The 21,806-nt window shown below is 37.9% G+C and overlaps 1 protein-coding gene across 3 annotated transcripts in view; it reads left to right on the top strand.

Moving 5' to 3' along the window:
• LOC5568022 (small conductance calcium-activated potassium channel protein) overlaps positions 1 to 21,806 on the top strand; it is an 806,025-nt gene that overhangs the window by 288,846 nt on the left and 495,373 nt on the right. For 2 of the 3 annotated variants that reach the window (XM_021853725.1, XM_021853724.1), the window contains exon 1: positions 18,703 to 20,170. The exons of the other annotated variant lie outside the window; for it this stretch is intronic. In XM_021853725.1, the coding sequence (XP_021709417.1) occupies positions 20,156 to 20,170 (15 nt within the window). In that variant the 5' untranslated portion in view covers positions 18,703 to 20,155. Of the gene's footprint in view, positions 1 to 18,702; positions 20,171 to 21,806 lie in introns of those variants that run through there. 3 annotated transcript variants of the gene reach the window in all.

Below are 21,806 nucleotides of genomic sequence, written 5' to 3'. Positions count from 1 at the left end.
TCAAGCTCTGCTAGAAAAATAAATCATTCTGTATGATTCCTTAGCGCTATCGAGCGTAGGAAGCCCTTTACTTTCGAACGGTGGGTGAAGAATACGCTTCCACAACTTCAATAATTTTAAATAAATCAAAATGTGTGGCCTTTTCATGATTCTTATTCCGGACGCTTCCTCACTTTTGCCTCATATTCCGGACACTTTGAATCCGGACAGCTCATGATAATCATTCATGGAACAGTCAAATCATCAATCGAAATCGTTAAACCACCAAAGAGACAGGAGATCCTTAAGGCTCACATCTAGGACCTCTTCTTTTCATATTATATGTAAATGATATTTCCTACATTCTTAAGCATATAAATATTCTTATCTATGCCGATGATATGAAGTTATTCATGGAAATCAAGTATGCTAACGACATTGACATCTATCTGAGTGAAATAACTATTTTTGATGAATGGTGTAGTAAAAGCGTACTTCAGTTAAATGTTAAAAAATGTAATTTAATTACTTTTAGCAGAAAGCGAAACACAGAAGAAACAACTGTAGTTTTAGGAAATCAAATCGTTGAAAAATGCGATGAGGTCAGAGATTTAGGCGTAGTTTTAGACTCAAAACTCACTTTTATCGATCATTACAACACCATTATACATAAAGCAACAAATATGCTCGGTTTTATCAAACGCTTTGGTTTTAACTTTAATGATCCATACACTATCAAAGCTTTGTACGTCGCTTACGTGAGGTCTATATTAGAGTATTGTAGTATTGTATTGTATGAAGACACATGAAGAACGTCTTGAATCAGTTCAAAAGCAATTTCTGTTATATGCTCTTCGTAAATTGGGCTGGACATCCTTCCCTCTTCCATCTTATGAATCAAGATGCATGCTCATTGATATTCAGACATTGAAAAAGCGCCGCGAATTCGCTATGGTTTCATTCGTGAACGATATTGTTTCGCATCATATTGATTCTCCTAACCTATTAAACAGTTTAAATTTGTATACTCCTTCCCGGCAATTGAGGAATCGTAACTTGTTTTTTATTAATCACCGTCGTACTAATTATGCAAAATTTTCTCCTCTAAACCGAATGATGAGTTTATATAATCAACATTGCGAAACAATAGACTTAACAATGTCGCGTAGTAACCTAAGAATATACTTTAACTCTGTAAGATATAGCAGTATATAGATTTAAGTGTTAACATGTGGTCTACTTTGATTGACGATAATAATAAATAAATAAATAGACATCTAAGGTAGTTGGGCATTATAAATTTTCGAAGATATTTATGGAAAAAGTTTACTAAAACGAGCCTTGAAATTGAGAACTTTTGAACAGCAAAAATTGAAACATTTCGCGTGAAATGTTTCCCATACAAAGTAGAGTGTCCGGAATTTGAAGCTGTCCGTAATATGAATCAAAACGGTATTTTGGCGGAAGATGCTATCATGTCAAAATTTTCCAAATCTATGTTTTAGTGAAATGCCACTCCACTGCTCCTACATTAAACCTAGTTCTATCTGAAGATTTTTTTTTATTATTTATCAATTACACAATATAAATTATTCATTCGTTGCTTAAAATAAGCAGCCATTTTCAATTATCATGCAATGATATAAAATTCCACACAAGGATTATTCCAGTCTACGAAGGCACACTACATCAGAGCCAAAGTCTAGCGCGGGTAAATGTTACCATAGTTTTATCGTTTTCAATCTTCATATGTTCCATTTTTCTTCAGGCATCGTTAACGAAACCTTGACCCAAAGCGCGTTATAGTCCCTTCCCATTTTCACTTGCTATGACCGGCCGGACCCCCAACCAACAAGAAGTGGAAAATGTGTGCTCACTACGTGCTGACAAGCAAACAGCCCCGGCGAAGAAAATGCCAACTGCCAGCCAGCCCCAAAGCCATAAAGTGCGACCGGAACCATACGAGAGTGAAAGTGTTAATAGAAACTCCCAATCGCAATCCAAGCACGGCATCCATCCGTATCGTAGAGGGGCGCCCACCACCAGAAGTGTGAATTCAATTTTTAATTATGTTTACCGGTCGGCAGGGGTTTTCGGATGGAATGCTGATTTTTTGTTGCGAAACATTTCAGATTGCACAATATTTGATATCGCCAATATGATAAAACTCGAATAAAAATCAAAAAGTCTTTTAGACTTGGAGTTCTGATAATCAACCTGAAGTGTACGATTTGTCAGATAACTTTAGATTATTCTAACAATGTATGTTGGAAAATTAAAGATTTTTTTTCTAATTCTATAATCAAACCTTCACGCCAAACACTGTAGAATGCCTTTTCTATGTCTAGAAGACCAGACCAGTAGAATAGCCTGCAGATTTGTTGAAACGAATCAAATTTGTTACACGTAAAAGTTGATGAGTGGTCGAATGTCCATGGCAGAATCCGAACTGTTCATGGACAAAAATTGAATTTTTGTTTATATGAACCATTGTTCTGTTCAAAATGATCTTTTCAAAAAGTTGACTGATGGAGGAGGCAAACTGATTGAATGATAGCTAGAAGCTTCTACAGGATTTTTGTCTAGTTTTAAAATCAGTACAACCTTAGCATTTTTCCATTTGTCAGGAAAATATGTCAACTGAAAACATTTGTTAAATATATCAACTAAGAATGGTAAGCTACTTTCTGGAAGTTTCTTGATGAGGATGTAGAAAATTCCATCATCGCCAGGAGCTTTCATATTTTTTAATTTTTTAATAATAGATTTCACTCCTTCCAAATCTTCCCAGTAATTTTCGGAAACGTTCTCTTGATTGAGAATATTTTCGAAGTCCTGAGTAACTTGTTTTTCTATTAGACTTGCAAGTTCTAAATTAAAATTGTGTGCGCTTTCAAATTGCTTAGCAAGTTTTAGAGCATAGCAAGTTTTTTAGCTTTTTCGCAATTAGTTAGTAACAATTTGATTTCCTTTTTGAATGCCGGCATTGGCTTCTGAGGTTTTTTTTTCCAATTTTTTAGATAATTTCCAAAAGGGATTTGAGCCAGGGTCCAATTGAGAAACTTTATTTTCAAATGTTTTGTTTCTTAACTGAGTAAACCGTTTTTTTTATTTCTTTTAATTAGGTTTTTGCAGATCCTGTTATATAATTTTCATAGCAGTATCGCAAGTGCGTTGAAATTGCCTTCTCTTCACGTATTCAAGACGGATCAAGAGTTTAAGATCATTGTCTGTAATCACGGATTGGAATTTTACTTCACATTTAAGTATTACAATGCCTCTTGCTTCAACAATGGACTTTGTTAATGTTTCGAGAGGCATTGCTCTGTTTGGTTTGCTAAGAAATAATAGCATCAAAATTATTATCGATATATGTTTCATATATATTTCACTCGGCTCAAAACTAATTGAAAGTGGAGCTGATAGTATTGAGAATCGCTTCGTGTGATTTTTGAAATGTAACAAGGACATGATCAGAATCAAATTTAATGTGAGTAACCAGTTGAATACAGAGGTGATTAGAATCGTTTAAGACCAAATCAAACGTAAAGGGATTTCTAGAAGAGGAAAAACATGTAGGGCTATCAGTGTATTGAATTGAGAAATATCCTGAAGAGCACTCATCAAATAAAATTCTGCCGTTGGAATGGACCTATGCACGGGTTCACTATTTGGCGTTTAAGCGGTGCCGTGTTATTTATGTGACCATGGAAACTAGTGAATTCGGCACCGCTCAAACGTCAAATTAGTGAACTCGTGCATCGGTCCATTGTTTTGCGAATTCATCCATGAGCGACGTTTGGCATTAAAGTCACCAATGACAAAAAAAAATTGACTTATTGCGAGTCAGTTTCCAGAGATCATTTTGAAACAAATTACCATGCTGTCCAGTGCAATGAAAAGGCAAACAGGCAGAGATAAAAGTTTATTTTCCAAGCTTTGTTTCAACAGAAACACCTAAAGTTTCAAATATTTTGGTTTCAAATAATGAAAAAAAAAATTGATGTTTTATACGCCTATGATCAACCATTTGATTGAATTGTTTGGTTAATAACAAAATTAGAGGCAGCCATTTTACTGGAAGCAGGTACATTTTATGGTGATTTTTTGTTGGGATTATCCGTTAATGAAGAGATGATTTGAAATAATTAGAACGGTTACTCGTTGTATGAAATGGGGAGGAGTATAAATTACCTGCTATGATATCGGCATAGAATTAACCTTGGGTACATCCATTCAAAATTAAAATATTCTAACGGCTACCCGACGGGAAAAAATTGAATGAGGATGATTAAAATTAACCTGATGGCTATGATTCTTAAGCAGGCGATCGTTAACTGAAAAATGAGAATTGTTGGAGATTCTGCTTGAGGAATTTTTGAAACGAAATACGTTACCGTTCATCTGCCTGGTAGGAGCATCGATGACTAGCCTACGTAAAGGGAAATCCTTAAAGTTAGACTTATGGTTGCACCCGCGATTTACGCATACAAACTTTCTCGTATCTTTTTCCACCGGACAGACGTGCTTTGCGTTAGAAGAGCCTCCACAAATCATGCATTTAGCATCCATGTGGCAATGTTTTGCTCCATGACCCCACTTTTGGCACCGACGGCACTGAGTGGAATTGTTCTTATGTTAAGTTCGAACTTAAGTTTGCTTTTTATAAAGCTCTAATTCTCGAGAAAGTCCATTCCGAAGGGTTCTCTTTTTCATGATGCAGCCATTCCATGAACCAACCAGCCGATCTGGTGGGTCACCGAATTTCTATTTGTTTTTTAGGAAATTATTATATATTTTCATGTAAAAAAAATATATTTTTATATTTTTTCCTGAAAAGTTGAATTCTTAAGCTTTCATTCCATAAAAAATATTGGAAATCGGTTGAGCTGTTCAAAAGTCATGATTTTTTTTAAAATAAAAAATGCAATGCGCTTAGAACTACAGTGTGTGCTTGTTATGATTTTTTTTAAATAGAAAATTTGCAATGTCGCAATTTTTTGGTCACACTATCTCGAAAATGGTCCCCCTTATCAAACAATCCAAAAACACGTGTAACCTTATTTCGGATAAGGAACAAAATAGCAAGTTTTGACGAAATTCGGTGACCCACTAGATCGATTTTTCATGGAATGGCTGAATGATTACTTGGACTGGAGAAAATACAAGTAATTCATTTATTCCAGTTTTTCAGTTTGGGTAATGAAACGTAACTTGAATGTAATGAACACAAGTCGCAGGAGCTTTAAATGGTGGGGTTTGAAATTACAGTTCATAAGACGCCTGAGAGTCTTGCAGGATTACTGAGATTTCGGTGAAATAGCAGGGGGAGGTTCGAGTAACCCAAGTTTGCTGTAGGATTTCTGTGGGAAGAACTCAGCATGTTGAACTCTGATGATCAAAGTTGATTTTTTTTATTATTCAGAACAAAATCTTAGGATTCCGAAATCTCTATATATTGTATATCTTTGGAATTTTTTGAACCTTTGAAGTACCGATGAGCATCCTGAAAATCCGGTGCGAATCCTGGAATCTAGGTGGGAAATTTTATGCATATTGTAGAGACTCCAAAGGTAATCGTTTTGATTTATTGATTGTTTCCCTGAAATGCAAATACCAAAACATTTTACCAATAACCCAAAGATTCTCACAAGAATTCAAAAAAAGCACCTATGATACCCAAGATACCGTAATCCAGAGTAACATTGATAATCAAAGGCGCGTCCACGTTTGAAACCATGGGTAGAACAAACGTTGGCAATTGTTATGACTGTGCACAAGCTAAGACTAAAATTTAACCCTGGACTGAAAATTTAAACTTACTTTATTTCTGACATGAGCCAGCCTCGTTAATGAAAATAATAATAATTATAAACTGTATTTATTTATTTATTTATTTCTTCATTTGAACGTATATTACTTTACGTGGCGTTCATTTTTTTCTCTACAAATTTTATCAGAAATTTGTTCAGTTTTTTTTCCCAAATATTCAGATATTACTTCGGTAATTGAAAAAGGAGCTTATTAAGTTATTATTTCTTAATGAATTTCTCCCCGAATTTTCCCGGAGTTTCTCCAAAAACATATTCCATAAATTATCAGGATTGCTCCATAAAATTGTTTACGAAATTCTGCAAGAAACTCCTCCAAGACTATATTGCAGCATTTGCTCCAGAGATTCTTTGTAAGATTTCTACAGAAATTCCTCTAGTATTTCTTTGAAATTTTCTCAAGTAAGTCTTGAAAGTTTTTTTTTCAGGAGTTCATCCAGGAAATGTCAAGTATTTTTTTCTGAAAATTAAATCCGTGAGGTATTTTTGAATAGAATTCTAGAATAACCTCTGATAAAACTTGGGTATGAACAAGGATCGTTGAAATAATTCCTGGGCTCTTGAGGAAATTGTAGAAGATTTTCTAAATAATTTGCTAAGATAATCAAAAAAAAAACAAACAAATATCGGGATAGTATTCCGCAGGAAATTCTAGAATAATTTTGGATAAAATATCAAAGTAATACCTGAGGAAATTACCAGAATTTATAGATAACAGCAATAATTCTGTAAATTGGTGTAGTTGTTTTTTTTTTTCCTTTTCACCGTTTTAAGGAGACACCGAAAATGCTTCAAAAAAGCTTTTTCGAGCAGAAACTTTATTAAATATTACGCTAGTGATGTTTTTAACATATTTGTTAAAGAAATCTTTAAAAGACCGTCAAAACCTGCTCTAAATATTTCAATGTATAATGGCAAAAAAATATCAAAAGGAATTTGATTTTATCATTTTCCGGAATTAACTAAGAAGTACAAACTACTTCAGAAATTTCTAGGGCAAATCAACCAAGAAGTTTAAGAAAGTGTGCTGTGGGGTTCTATAGGATGCTCTGAAAATCTATTAAGGGACCACTTGAAAGATTTTATCAAGAGTGATATTAGTTCAGAAATCGCTACCACCATAACACTCATGCTGTGTATAACACGATGTGACTGGTATAAGATTAATCCATTACTTCATACAAAGATTCTTCAATAATCTTCTAATAAATATCTATGGATGTTTTAGAAACCTCTCATGAAATACTTCCAGGAATGCTTACGGCAATTTTTCCCAGAACATAGACATGGTTGGCCGTAGTTTTTTTTTTTCAAGAAACCATCCATTAATCCATTCAGAAATGCCATTGAGGATTACACCTTTTGTTTTTCTAACTGTTAAGGTAATAGCAATTATTACTGTTAGTTTCCCAGGATTTTCATTATAGATAATCTCAATCGTTCTTCTCACGAGCCAGCACTTTTGGCGGTCATGCATAAACTATGTCACGCTTTACTAGGCATGCGAATACCATGAAGAACCTTATCGTGTCTTCCATCCTCCATAAGAATAGATACGACGTTGATCGAGTTTGTGTTTTGAACAAATGGTAAATAATTCTATTTATTTAAAAGCTTTCTGCTGATCTTGTTTTTTTTTTCTGTTGAATCGTGGGTAGGACAAACATTTAACTGTTTTCAGATTACCGACCCTAGTAAAATTTTACTGGGTTTTAGAACTACGCATTTTTCTGTAATTTTTACGATTACTGAAAAAATCCAGTGAACAAATATATGTTTTGATTGATGGAAATTACTGACTAGGTCAGTAAAAATTATAGAGCATTTTTACTGGCTTCTCAGTTTCCCATGCTTCGCGATTTGCTCGCCCTTTATTATTTTACTAGAATCAATACAAATAAAACCCAATCTACATGGACATGTCCCTTATTAAGCATTTTCGTGAGAATAAACATCTACGATATGTTCATATCTTATTGGAAGTAGTAGAAAAATGTGTCCTTCCTCCTTCCTTCTTTGTCGGGTGCTGAATCACTGCGTCGAATTAACTTGAACTATTGTGATATCCCCTTTTACTGTATGTATAGTACATACATCATCCAGTGACATGTATGTCACTAAATGATTTATGTACTTCTGAGCTCATGAACACCTTTTTAAAAAAAAAATTGTGACAAAATCATTATTATTTGATTAGTTTAGGCAAAATCAATGATGCAAATGAATTTACCTCTTGTATGGAAACCGACCGAATTTACCAAGGTAAGCAGTTAAAATCGTGGTGAGCTTTTTTGGTTGCTTAACATAGTTGAGTTTGTCACTAAATTTCGACTACTTACCTCGAGAAAAAAAAATACAACTAGGAGGCAAACCATTATCGTCATGAAGGTCGAACGTAGAATATTTTCGTTTGACAATTGACTGAATGCTTCTATCTTGTTTTTGGAAAATCTCAGTAAAAAAATATTGATTACTGAAGATTCGGTAGTTAACCCTTACTGGCTTTTAACTATTACTGAATTTTTACGGCGAATTCCAAATTTTGCAGTTAATCAGTAAATTACCGACTTCAGTTAACCATAACTGAACATCAGTAGTTTCAAAAGAGTAAGCTTAAATATCGGTATTTTTGTTAGTTTGCGGTGTGAACTCCATAATAAACATTACCGAACAGAGAAACAACGATTGAGTGTGTACCCACTTCCCGCGCTACTGTTGATAATAATAACATTTTTGGATATTTCTAAATAAAAAAAAAAAACTCATTTGAAAATGAAATTGTTGCAAGTTATATATTTTTAAAACAAGTACTGGCTCCTAACTGTATACTGTGTTTTGTTTTCTGAATGTTTAAAGCATGTTTAAAAAAGTGTTTTATGCATTTTTTTTATTTAGCTGATATAAGGTTACATTGATAACCAATGTAAACAACGTTCGGTAATATTGAAAATGCCGTTGCTTATTACATGTTTGTCTGTTTACATTTATGAGCTCAGTCCTCTATCGATTCACACCGACATACTTGATAAAAGCTTTTTAGAAATTTTTTTACAACGTTTTGAACGTCTCTTGTCAATGCGACTATTATCGGCAGCCTCATTCTCTTCGGCCAATTTCCCATATGAACTGCAGGTGAATCTATTTGGCAGCTCTAAATCAGTCGCATGTTGAGTCGTGTTCATTTGAATTGATAACATTTTCCGGCGATATTGTTTGTTCAGTCTCGGAAATTTTGTCAGCGGGAAGCTGGCATTGATGTGTTTTGATAGAAAAACGCTGTGTAATCGCTTCCATTCAGCTTCCATTAATAGTCGAATGATACCAAAGCCGTAATTTACCCCATTTCATTTTCAACAAAACCCCTTGCAGATTAAGTTTTGTGGACAAGTGATTCTGGTGGGTAATTAATTTTTACTAAGACTCATCATTTCCGGATGAAAATTAATTTGTATCTGTCCTAAGCCCAATTAAATTGACAACTATCACTGTGGGTATGTTAAATATTCAAACGACAGTTTCTTCATATGGTACAAATCGCTACCCGCTACTCTCCGTGGAAATATTTTGCACAATTGCTCTTATTTAGTTTGAGGAATCGGCTGGAGAAGAATGTTCTTGGCTAAGTTTGCCTAATCATTCGTTTTTTTTTTAAGTTGAGAGCCTCAAAATGTATGAAAAAACAAAATTTTTGTGATGATACCGATGTTCATCGGTAAATTGTGACTTTGCCCAAAACAGGGTCAGCAACCCTAAATCATGCTCCATAACACTTAACATGACCAAAACTAGTAAAATATAACAGTCAAAACTCCATGAGTCGATATCTCAAGGGACCATCGACTCATGGAAATATCGAGTGATGGAGAAGAAATTCATCGGAAAGCTGTTTGAGGGGATCATCATAGTAACCATGAAATTATTATATTAGTATGGTTCCATGAGTCGATATCGTTATATATCATTATTGCATGTGTATATCGTGTGGCAAGTACGAAGATACTCTATGCCCTGGGAAGTTGAGAAAATTTCCAATCCGAAAAGATCCTCGACCGGTGGGATTCGAACCCACGACCCTCAGCTTGGTCATACTGAATAGCTGCGCGTTTACCGCTACGGCTATCTGGGCCCCTGGCATTGTACCAGCCATAAATCAACATTTTGGTTCAATATACGGCTTATTGGTTACCTGAGTTAGTTGTCAATATCTCAGTTGCTTAGCATAATATAACAAAAACGTTTAAAATAGTGATCAATTTGCCTCCGGATTACGGTACAAGCCTTAGTATTATAAAATCAATAGGCAGGTGAAAAAAACATTGATTTGAAACAGGCTGCATGCTTCGTCAGATAATCGTATCTGAAACCCCTAACTAATATAAATCCAATGGACCGCTGATAGTTCGCTTACGGTTCTACCTCTCAAGAGAGGTTATGGCTGTTCCCAGTCTCAACGCACAGCAAAGCACGTTTGTCAACATTGGAAACGGACGATCTAATATTCTTCAAATAGCCGCAATGACATTGACGCAGATGGCCTGTGTTGATGAACCTCGTAGAACAATAAAAGGCACGCACGCACCATCAGCTCATTAAAAATTAATTTAACGATAATTTGATGATGATTGTAGGTATAAAATACTCGGGTTCATCAAATATCACCTAGTAATTATTGACCAATCACGTTTCGAATCGTAAAAATCAAAGGCCACCCAGTCAACATTTTTCGAGTTCGAAACTCTAGACTGACAGATGATGTTCTTCCCGAGAAGCTTAACACCTGTCACTCGAATCGAAAGTCACACTCTAATTCTCATTTACAGTCCTCCTTCGATTCACACATACAACACACACGCAGTCTCGTTTCTGTCAACTGAGAAATGTGGGAAAACTTTGTGCTCACCAATTTCCACTCTCTCGCTCTCAGACTACTCTCACAGTTTTCCGAGTAAATGCCAATCAACGGCTACATTATCATATGTTACATTTCTCCAACTGTTTTTCTCCTTTGTATGTAGGCCCATTAGAGGCTCAGTCAGCGAAAACATTGTGTAGGCATTTCAGTAATGAATGGGAATGTTGCCAGTTACAGTGGTGGTTGTGCAGTAAAGGGTCAACTGATAAGAATGTACAGACTGTTCAGGATATTCGGGTGTGTGGCCCACATTGTGGATTACTTGTATGGGGATTTGAATGTTGCGTACGATTTATTTTAATTGAATGGAAAAGTTTGTTTTATTCTTTGTGTACAGAAAGTGACAGTTATATTACTAGGAACCTTGTACTTATGCTATCTACTTTTGAATTTCTGTGTTTGCTCTTCATCTGACAGGCGTCCCGACCAGAACCACATAACAAGATTATAACACATTCCTATCAGCAGCAGTTAAAAATAACAGAAGTTGATAAAATTTTGTTATCAAGAATGCTTTGTTCTCAGCCTGTTATATTTTTAGTAACACATTTATAACAATATTTGTTATATTTTTGACATCGCATTTATAAGTTTGTTGCAAATTTAGGAGAAGGTATCGACCGTGATTGTTTTATTTTTTATTTTGTTTTACGGCTATAGCGGTCATGCGACTCAAAGCTAAAGGGAGTCTATAGAAGCAAATGATGGAAACGAATAGGTGCATAGGCGTCACAAGGGAGCGACAAGATTGAAAATTTTTAATTAGGTGGTGAAAATTGAGCAAGCCATTTTAAAGTCAGTAAGCTGGTAGCAAAGCTCAAAGCTTTGAGCCAACCCTTTTCCAGGAGAGAAGCTAGGCAAAATACAGGACGCTTCGATGCTTACTGACTTTAAAATGGCTTGCTCAATTTTCACCACCTAATTAAAAATTTTCAATCTTGTCGCTCCCTTGCGACGCCTATGCACCTATTCGTTTCCATCATTTGCTTCTATAGACTCCCTTTAGCTTTGTTGCAAATATTATCCGATGTCATAAACAGTAACATAGTTTGCAATAATTTTGTTATTCTGTAACATCCTTGCAACACATTGTGATATAATTTTGATATAATTGTAACAAGGTCTGTTAGATTTAAGATTATTTTTACGCAAATTTTGTTAGAATTTTTGTTATTTTCACTACTAACGGTTCATGTTTACTGGTGATATAAAAAAATAATATCAGGGAACACATTCTGTTATAATCTGGTTTCGTCCGTCTGGTCGGGGTAACGTCCCAACTGGGACAGATAATGTTCTCAGCTAAGAGTTCTTATGAGATCCTCCTCAGTTATTAACTGAGAGCATTCTTAGTCAATTGACCATTTTTGCATCTGTATATCGTGTGACAAGTACGAAGATACTCTATACCCAGGGAAGTCTAGAAAGTTTCCATCGTGAAAAGATCGTTTACCGGTGGGATTCGAACCCCTCAGCTTGGTCTTATTGAGTGAAAATTTTCTTCCGTATTCCCGAGTGGAATTTATGTTTCCTTTTATGTATGAGATGATATATTTAACGATTTTAAACTTAAATAAAAGCCTGTTTGAAGAACTCAATCCAATAATGAGTTATTTAAACCAATCGAAACAACCAGGTATTTTTTTTTTGAGACATAGCTTTTTCTAGCATCCTCTAACCAAAACAAACTCGCCAGCTGTCACCTGGTATTTCAACATGGCAGATGCAATTTTCTGACAGATTCAACTACCTTCCTTTTAGACACCTTGGAGGCGTTGTTGTTGAAGTTGTTCGAGAGGGACTTTAACCCGGAGGTCATTCGTGAGGTGTTGCAATAATATGAAGTATAGCGTGTTCACTAGAATCAAGAGTTTGTATGGTGGGGAAAAGTAAATTTTGCTACGGAATTCAATATGGGACTGTTATACTAAAAAATACTGGTTTTTGAGTGAATTTCTATGCATAACAGTCCCACTGATAGCAGTGATCTATTATACGCTAAGCGTACTGATGATCGTTCTTACGTATATATGGTACCGAATATAGAGGATGTATAGCCTCAAGATTATGTTACTTATATTACTTAGGCTTGACAGAAACTCATCTGCTATTTCTAGGTTGTTTTGTTGAGTAAATATTAACCCGAATTTACGGCAGATATCTTCACATGATCTGACCTTTCTTTGGATTTGGCCGCAAACCAGTTATCTGGATTAACCCGGTATGTAGTCGTAATTTAACTATTCCATTTAAAGTTTTTAAGCGTATATAAAATGGGTTGGACAATACGGTCAAACCTTCTATAACGATTTCAATGCAAAAATAATGATTTAGCCATTTTTTCAACATTCTTTGGCTTTTACTGTAAAATAAGATTTGAAAATCCTCCAAAATGAATGCGCACACTACTATCAACATAGTTGCTCCACCAATATCTGTTTTTTTTTTGTTCAAGATACGAAATTCAATCATGACGAAAACTATACGCACGGTAAATGGTGACATAGAACGGTACGAGGCGACCTTAACTTTACATTTGTAAACATAACTTTTGATTTTTTTTTTTGTTATGAATCACTAGTTTTAGATTTTTCCCTGAATTATGGTATAATTACGAGCTTCGTAGTGGTATTCTAATTCGCTTTAAGTGATATGAAAAATGAAAAATATAAAAATATGTTTATTAATGAACGCAGAGCTCGTTTAATTAAAACGTGTGGTTTATTCAGAGGTTAGTTTGAGAATTATAAAAAGTAAAAGATGTCAAAGAAGCCAAGGTTACTGTGTTCAGATAAACGATTGGTCCAAACTAGCAGGTTGCTTCGATGTCATCCCCTCTCAATCGTTTAGCCCTAGTTTCCGTCGCAATTCTTGAAATCTGCCAGGATCCAGGGACTTCGTAAATATATCGACTAATTGATCTTGAGTTCCAACGGCTTTTACTTGGATTCGTCCTTCAGCAATATGATCCCTGATGAAATGGTGTTTAACATCGATATGTTTTGATCGTGTGGTCTCCAAGTTGTTAGCTATCCCGATACAACCTCGTTTGTCCTCAAATATCGTCACAGGTATTTCTGGATTCTTCATCTTCATGTTCTCAAGAACTCCAGCCAGCCAAAGAGCTTCAGCAGTAGCGGCACTCAAAGCGACGTACTCGGATTCACTTGAGGAAATGGCCACGGTACTTTGCTTTTTGCTGCACCATGACACTGTCGGTCCAAAGACCTTGAAGGTATATCCGGAAACAGACTTCCTGTCCTCGCTGTCAGCCGCCCAGTCGGCATCGGCATATCCAATCAGGGGCGGAGCATCAGTGCGCTGGAACGTCAGTACAGTATTTGAACTTCCTTTTAGGTATCGAACGACTCTCTTCAAACTTTGCCAGTGAGCTTCTGTTGGATGTTTTTGATATCGGCCCAGGTACCCTACTGGAAAGCAGATGTCCGGGCGAACGCTCAACATGATATACATTAGACTGCCTAACAGCTCCCGGTAGGGTTCTCTTTTAGGTGTCCCCTCTCGTTGTAGTTGCAGTCCTTTTTCCATGGGTGACTTGGCGGGATTGCATCCTGCCATTCCGAAATTGTTTACAACCTTTTCCACATGCGTTTGCTGCGAAAGCTGGAGAACTCCTGTTTGCCGGTCGTACGCAATCTTCATACCCAGGAAATCACTAGCTTCTCCACAATCAGTCATACGAAAAACAGTTGAAAGTTGCTTCTTCAAACGAACGATGGACTCCAATTTCCTCCCCACGATTAGTAGGTCGTCAACGTACAGTACGATGTACAGCTCATCATCATATTCGCTACGAATATACAGGCAATAGTAGTGACGAGATCGGCAGAAACCAAGCTTGATTAGTTGACTGTTGAATGTTTCATTCCAGCAACTTGGTGATTGCTTCAATCCATACTTCAACAGCTTGCATGCCATGTTCGGTGGAGCCTTGATGCCGGCAGGGATTTCCATGTATATATCCTCCTTGAGATCTCCATGTAGGAACGCAGTTTTCACGTCCATTTGGTGAAAATGGAAACGCTTGTAGACGCCTACTGCTAACACCGTCCTGATAGTGGCTAGCTTTGCAACTGGCGCATAAGTCTCCTCAAAATCCACCCCATGACGTTGCAGGTAGCCCTTCGCTACTAATCGGGCCTTATAACGAGCAGCTTGACCATCTTCATTTTCCTTTACGCGGAGTACCCATTTGGTTTTTAGGGGCTTCACACCACGCGGGCAGGACGCCAGCTTCCACACACCGTTTGCCTCCATGGATCTCAGTTCGTCATCGATAGCCTCCAGCCATTTGGTTCGAGCATCCCGTTTCTCGATATCGCTGTAGCACTGAGGAGCATCTGTGGAATACGACGCAACAGAAGTTGCTCTGTAACCGGTAAAAAAGTTCAACAACCTACCGTGGAGCCTGCGCTCCAATTCGCTGCGCCTCAACGTCGCTTGTCCATTGGACTCGAGTTGTTCTATTTGCGAAGGGAGCGCCCCGGTTTGATTCGCCTCGAAAACTTCCTCATCGTCAGCAATCGGAGAACCAGCACGTAACAGTGATGCATCGTCAGGCTGCCTTTCATCACAAGGATCAACACCAGGATCAGGAGTACCCCCATAGCGTTCGTCTACTAACAGTTGATCTTGAGTAACAGGCTTTTCATGCTCATACGGTACAACGACTAGTGGAACCTTGTCATGCTCTTCGCGGTTCTTTTCGTACGGGAAAAAAGTTTCATTTAACTTGACATCTCAAGCGAGTACGATTCGTCCAGACTTCCTGTCCCACAAACGATAGCCATTGGGAGCTTATCCGAACAATACGACTTCGGTACTCTTGGTATCCAATTTCTTTCTGTGCTGGTTTGGTATCCAGGCAAACGCCTTACTACCAAAAACACGGAGTTTTTCCAAACTTGGCCTCTCATTGTACCAGCACTCAGCCGGGGTCAGACTTCTTCGCAGGGCGACGGTAGGGCTTCGATTCACCAGATAAACGGCAGTACGGACAGCTTCTGATCACATCGTTTTTGGGACATGCGAATCTATCAGCATTGTGCGGACTTTTTCAACTATGGTTCGGTTGAACCTCTCCGCGACGCCGTTTTGCTGAGGCGTGTATGCAACAGTCGGTTCGACCTGGATCCCTTTCTGCAAATAGAACTGTTTCTGATTGTTCGACAGATACTCACGGCCTTGGTTAATTGTCATCCTGGAAATCTTCAGATTGAATTGCGCTGTCACCATCGCCTCGTACTCACGGAATCGAGTGAACACCTCCGACTTTCTCTTCATCAGGAACACCATAGCAAAGTGGGTGTGATCATCAATGAAGGAAACAAAATACTTCGATCCGTCTCACGCAGTTGGCTCGATCGGCCCGCAGACGTCTGAATGGATTCTTTCCAGTAGCTTTGAAGATCGTGGACGGGTTCCGTTGAAAGGTTCACGGCAAAGTTAACCCTGCACACACGCGTCGCAGAATGGTAGCTTGTCTGCCTTGAAATTAGCGCCATCAACAAGGTTGTTACTTACGATCGCTTTCATTCCTTGTTGACTGAGATGTCCGAGCCTTCGATGCCGCAAATTGGTCGCTTCAGTTTGACATAAATTTGCCGATGCCACTGGAATGTCCACCTCAATCTCGTACAGGTTACCTCGCAAATTCGCAGTAGCAATAACTTCATCGCCTTTCATCAGAATCGCTTCGGAACCGCAGAAGATCATCACAACACCGGCCTTCACCAGTTTCTTCACAGACATCAGGTTGTCTCGTAGTTTGGGAATATAGAGCACATCCTTCATGATCAACGGTGTTCTCTTGTTGCTGCTTCCGGCAATAGTCCCAGTGAACTTGGCCACCAGCGCTTCACTGTCTTTGGCCACTTGAATCTCGATGGGTGTGTTCAGCTTGCGAGTTTCTGAAAATATTTCTGCTTCATTTACGAGATGGTCGCTTGCTCCTGAATCGAGTTTGAAGACCACTTTTCCGCTTCGAAATTTTTCATTCTTGCGACTTGCGACGAAACTTACCGCGGTCCGCTGGGATCGTTGGTCTGCCGAATTAGCTTCACTAGTTTTCTATCGACAGTCCTTCTTCATATGGCCCCGTTTACCGCATTTGTGACACTTGCCTTGAAACTTCATTGGCTTCGAAATCGGCTTCCGGTGCTTGTCTCCGGAGAACGCTGCCAACTTCACCTCACCTGAGTCCTCGTGACGTTCGGTTTGTTTGAGCTCTTCCGCTAGTAAGCGTTGCTTCACAGCTTCCAAACTTAGCTCTTCCTCAGGAATGTTTTCAAGTGCCGTTACCAAAGGGTCGTACGTGTCGGTGAGCGTTTGAAACAGCGAAATGACCAGATCAGCTTCTTCAATCTTTGCGCGAGCGGCCTTCAATTGCCTGATCAAATAGTCAAAAGCCAGTAAATGCACCCTCATCGAATCACCGTCTCGGAGCTTCAAACGGTTGAGCTGCTTCCAGGTTTTGAGTGCTAATCGACCGCTTCGCAAAAGAATTTTCAAGAGCCTTCCACATTTCTCTAGCCGTTTTCTTTTCGCAAACGACCGCCAGGCATTCGTTTGCAAGAAAGCTGTTTTTGTGCATAAAATCCTAAATATTTTGAAATGATTTTCCGTGGGAATCCCAGAATGATCTCAATGAAAACTTGTAAAGGAGTTTTTGGAGAAAACATCGAAAAAGTACGGAAAAACTACGGAAAAAAAAAATCCTGGAGCAATCTTCGTGGTAATTCTCAGAAAAAGCACATGGTAAAATTGTAAAGGGTATTCCTAGTGAGTTCTTCGGAAGAATTTTTAAATGTCTTTTTTACGGAATTAAATAAATATGGAAATTGAAACATAGAAATATCAGCGGTATGAGACATAATCACAAACAAATAAAATCAAATCTGTGTGATCGAGCAAGTGGTAGGGATTGTGGGCTTGATTTATCCGTACGGCAAAGAAAAGTATACATTTAGATCACATATTTATTTACAATTGAAAACCGATCACAAATCAGACGTCTATCTTATTCTACGTTGTGGTGTAGTATGTGCTATTGTTGTAGCAGACAGTAGAGCTCTGCGCCGGTCATATGTTTGAGAGACGGCGGCGGTTTTTCCAAACACTGTGTTTTCTGTGAAATAAGTGAAAATAGTGATTATTGTGACTTCTGTAAAACAAGAATTTGCTAGGCCCTCTATGCCCCCTCTAGAAAGATATCCTAGCTACGCTAATCATTTTAATATTTACATCCTTCTCAGGTCTGAACCATATTTAGCCAGCAATGTTCACAAAACTGATTAAAATACTTTCAATCTTTGAGGTCACCAATGTTGCATCCTATTTCATGTTAGATTACACAGCATAAATCAGGATACCACCAAGGATTCACCCATGGCCATCTAACAGTAAGTAGGACCGGCTGACAAACGACACGAAACACGAATACAACCACAGTGACATTCATGAAAGGCTTCATTACAAAATCGCGATACCTTCTGGTGCAATGGGTGCGTTTGTTTTTGAACGTTTGAATTGAAAATTTTGAACTAAGAGCATTCTGATGTAGTTAGCTAGTGTTCCCGACCGTAGATTAGCAATCAATTAGTACGCGGACAGTGGAATTATGAACGAAAGTAAAATTGCTGCGAGGAAAATCGTCCTAGTGCAATGATTGTGACATTCCAGTTCCAGAAAGTTAGGGTAGGGTTCAGTGGCAATATTTTGAAGTAACTCTGTCCAGAATGTGAGTGTAGTGGTATGAAGAAGGAAAAGAGCATAACTGTGGAAATCGCACGCACAAACAATCACACTGAAGAGACAACGTGAGAAGCACATAGGAGGTTTCCTTCTCACGAGAAAATTTTCTCATCGTGGAAAACGTGGGAAGGCAGGCGTCAGGAAAATTTTGAAAAACTCTCAGCAGTTGGGTCTAGTATTGAACGTCTCTTAGAACGAGCATTCAGTCTGTTTTTAGCTTTCGGTGAATTTGTGTCGGACTCCTCCTACGTGCGGCCAGATGAGGCGAATGATACTCAAGATATAGTATAATTAATTATCTATACCTCTCTTGCACAGAGTTGGGAAATGTGAAATCATAAACTGTGTAAAAATGTACAGCAAATTAGTGTTATTGTTACTGCCGTACCCCCAACCAATCCAAATTCGGTGTTTCGTGTAGATGTTCTCCATCCTTAGTCGTGAAAACGTTCGAACCAGTGAAAATTGATGCAATTTCTGGTGACTGGTGATTCAGTAACGAAAGGTTTACTTGAGTCAAGATCCTCCAATGCGTCTGGCCAGTTAAAAGTCTACAGTGTATGAGATCTCGTTGCCAATCGGACAGCTGCAGAAGGGAAATTTTCATCCAGCCGCCACAATATGTTCAAAAATATCTCACATCTGAAGAGGAGATGAAAGGAAACACCACGAACTCGGTTTGGTAGTCAGATTCAGGGCGCCTCTTCTGTGGGAGGAATTTTCAGCACTCCGTGAATTGCCAGATTTCCTCGTGGTTAGAAATCCCCCCCTTAGTGATGGTATGGAGAAGAGAATGAAGAAGATATCGTTTTGATGAATTCTGGACCGCTGTCAAGAGCGCCTTGAAGAGGCCAGGAGATTCCGCGAGTGTTAGTTTCTGTGTTCGAAATTAATCGTAGGCAAATTTTACGATCGGTCCGAAGCAAGTGAAGTGTGTTTTCTTACGAAGTCGTGCCGGGCCGCTGAATGTGAGTGTCGCAACAACAGTCTGAGCCTAATTAATTACCGTCTGGCGCAAAGGCAAATCGACGTAAAACAGAACTGTTGCTGCAATCCAGCAAGGTGACAACTGGTGCTGACTTCCTTGGTCGTAAATTTGAATGCATCTGGTTTTGCTCCAGCCGCAATATAGAAATCTGTCTTACTTGCAAGAGAGAGATTCGTTCAGTAAGAGAGCAAGCCAATAATAAGTAGTGTGCATAATTCATTGTAGTACTGTCAAAGTGATTTCTCCATATACCCAATAGTGTTATCAGCTATACGAATATATTCATGTAATCAATGGTGTTCTTAAATGAGTAAGAAGTGGTAGAGATTAATTGATTTAGTGCAATCCAAACGTGAAAAAAGAGTGTCAAACAAATACAAGACATCTAACCAACGGCGATGATAACTACGTAAAGCAGCAGATATTGAATACGAAGAAAAGAAAAAAAAATCATAAAGCGTTCAACCCCCAGCGATGTGTGAGGTCGGTGTCTAAGTGTTCCAAGCAAGAAAAGTGAAAAAAAAACAACGTTCCGCTCCCACCCCTCAAAAGTTCCGTGCCAGTTATCGTCGTCGTTCGAATGAGAATCCGAAGTGCTCCTCTCATCGGAAGAAAGTCAACCAGAATAGCAGAAAACCCACCAGCAGTAGTGTAATAGTGCTGAAGGAATTTATGATAATTACTTTGGTAATCTTTCACAGCCTTTCAGAACCTATGTAACAACCTAGAAACACGTTTAAGTTGGATTTCCCTAATCACAATCGTTGTTTTTGTCACTAACCTTCCCTATCTGGAATGAGATTTCTTGGAAAGAACAAATTAATTTCTGTGCCTCACACTCGTCGGAATCGAACTTTTTCAGACAGATATGTTGTGTGCCGCATGGATGAGCATAGGAAATGTGAGACATTGAAATTACTTTGGTCGATAGAATTCTCAAGTAGCTTAATTAACATGATTTGTTATTTTCCGATTTGTCATCCTTGAACGACGGACTTAGATTACATCATTTGTGGTAAAAGATGAGTGCGATATTATGAAGATTTTTATTAACAACAATAACATTCTGCATTTCAAACAACTGCAGGATCCATTCAGAAAAAAACATGAAAATACAGCTTTGTTTGATTCATACATAAAAAAAAAATCATTGATAGCACCTTCCTTAGCCTCGAGGTAACGGTGGCGGCTACTGCCAAACCATGCTGAAGGTTTTAAGGTTAAATTCCCAGTTGGTTCAGGATCTTTTCGTAATGGAAATTTCATGGAACTTCATTTGTCGTTATTGTCAAACGTCAGAGTGGTTCATATACTTATTCTACTCCTCAGGACATATTTTCAAAACAAAATATCCTTAGACAAAATTCTGCGTAACACCCTTTCAAAGGCGAAACTGTCAAAAACGTTGATTCCTAATTTATAAACAATGTTTTTCAAAGCTGGGATCCGGGTTGAACGGTATTAAATTATATAAAAACAAACAATTCCAGAGGAATATACCATATTTTACTGATTATGTGCAGGATCAAGAGCTATGAAACATTACGGAGCCGATTGAAATTTGTAATTACTTACTAACCCCATTTTCAACAAACAATCTTAATAATTTGAAGAACAAAAGTACTGGTATTCGAAACATAATTTGTAAATATACCTACTAAGTGCAAGTTGTATTAAACAGCGTATGTTTGTTTTTATGAATTCTATGGGCCTACAATTTGGTTAGGGTGAACGACTTCTTGGAAACCGTGACCCATTTCGCATGGTTTATTTATCCACAACCCAAAGAAGGTTTAAAGTCAACCTATTATATGGAATATCCAAGGTTTTTTAGCTCAGAAGCACTTTTGTTGCTGTTATTGTATCCTTTATTACTAATCGGCGGTGATTGGTTGACAATTCAGAATGTAAATTTTCCAATGAATTTTAAGTATTTGTGCTACTAAAATGCACAACACCGTGTTTGTTACACCGGGCTACCAAACAACTAGGCGACATAAAAAGTTATGATTCTGCGGAATAAAAAAACATACTAAATCTAAAGAAAGCATGAAGTGCTTTTTTCAGTTTAATTCAGTTTTATTCGACTTAGATGTCATCATACAAGCCTAAACCTACAAGCTCGTAACATTGTATGTAGATATGGGTATCAAGATTAATGCGGTAAGTGTTGTCAGTAGAGTTTTCAAATTTTCCGGGATTTGATTTCCCGGGAAACGGGAAATAAATTTGTCATTTCCTGGGAAATCCCGGGATCCCGGGAAATTTTCAAAAACGTGTTATTCGTATTTTTGTTTTTGTTTTTATACCAGTAAGCTTGTAT

This window comes from Aedes aegypti, chromosome 3 (assembly GCF_002204515.2).
Source record: "Aedes aegypti strain LVP_AGWG chromosome 3, AaegL5.0 Primary Assembly, whole genome shotgun sequence".
Taxonomy (NCBI): Eukaryota; Metazoa; Arthropoda; class Insecta; order Diptera; family Culicidae; genus Aedes; species Aedes aegypti.
This window is presented reverse-complemented; position numbering and strand designations above follow the sequence as displayed.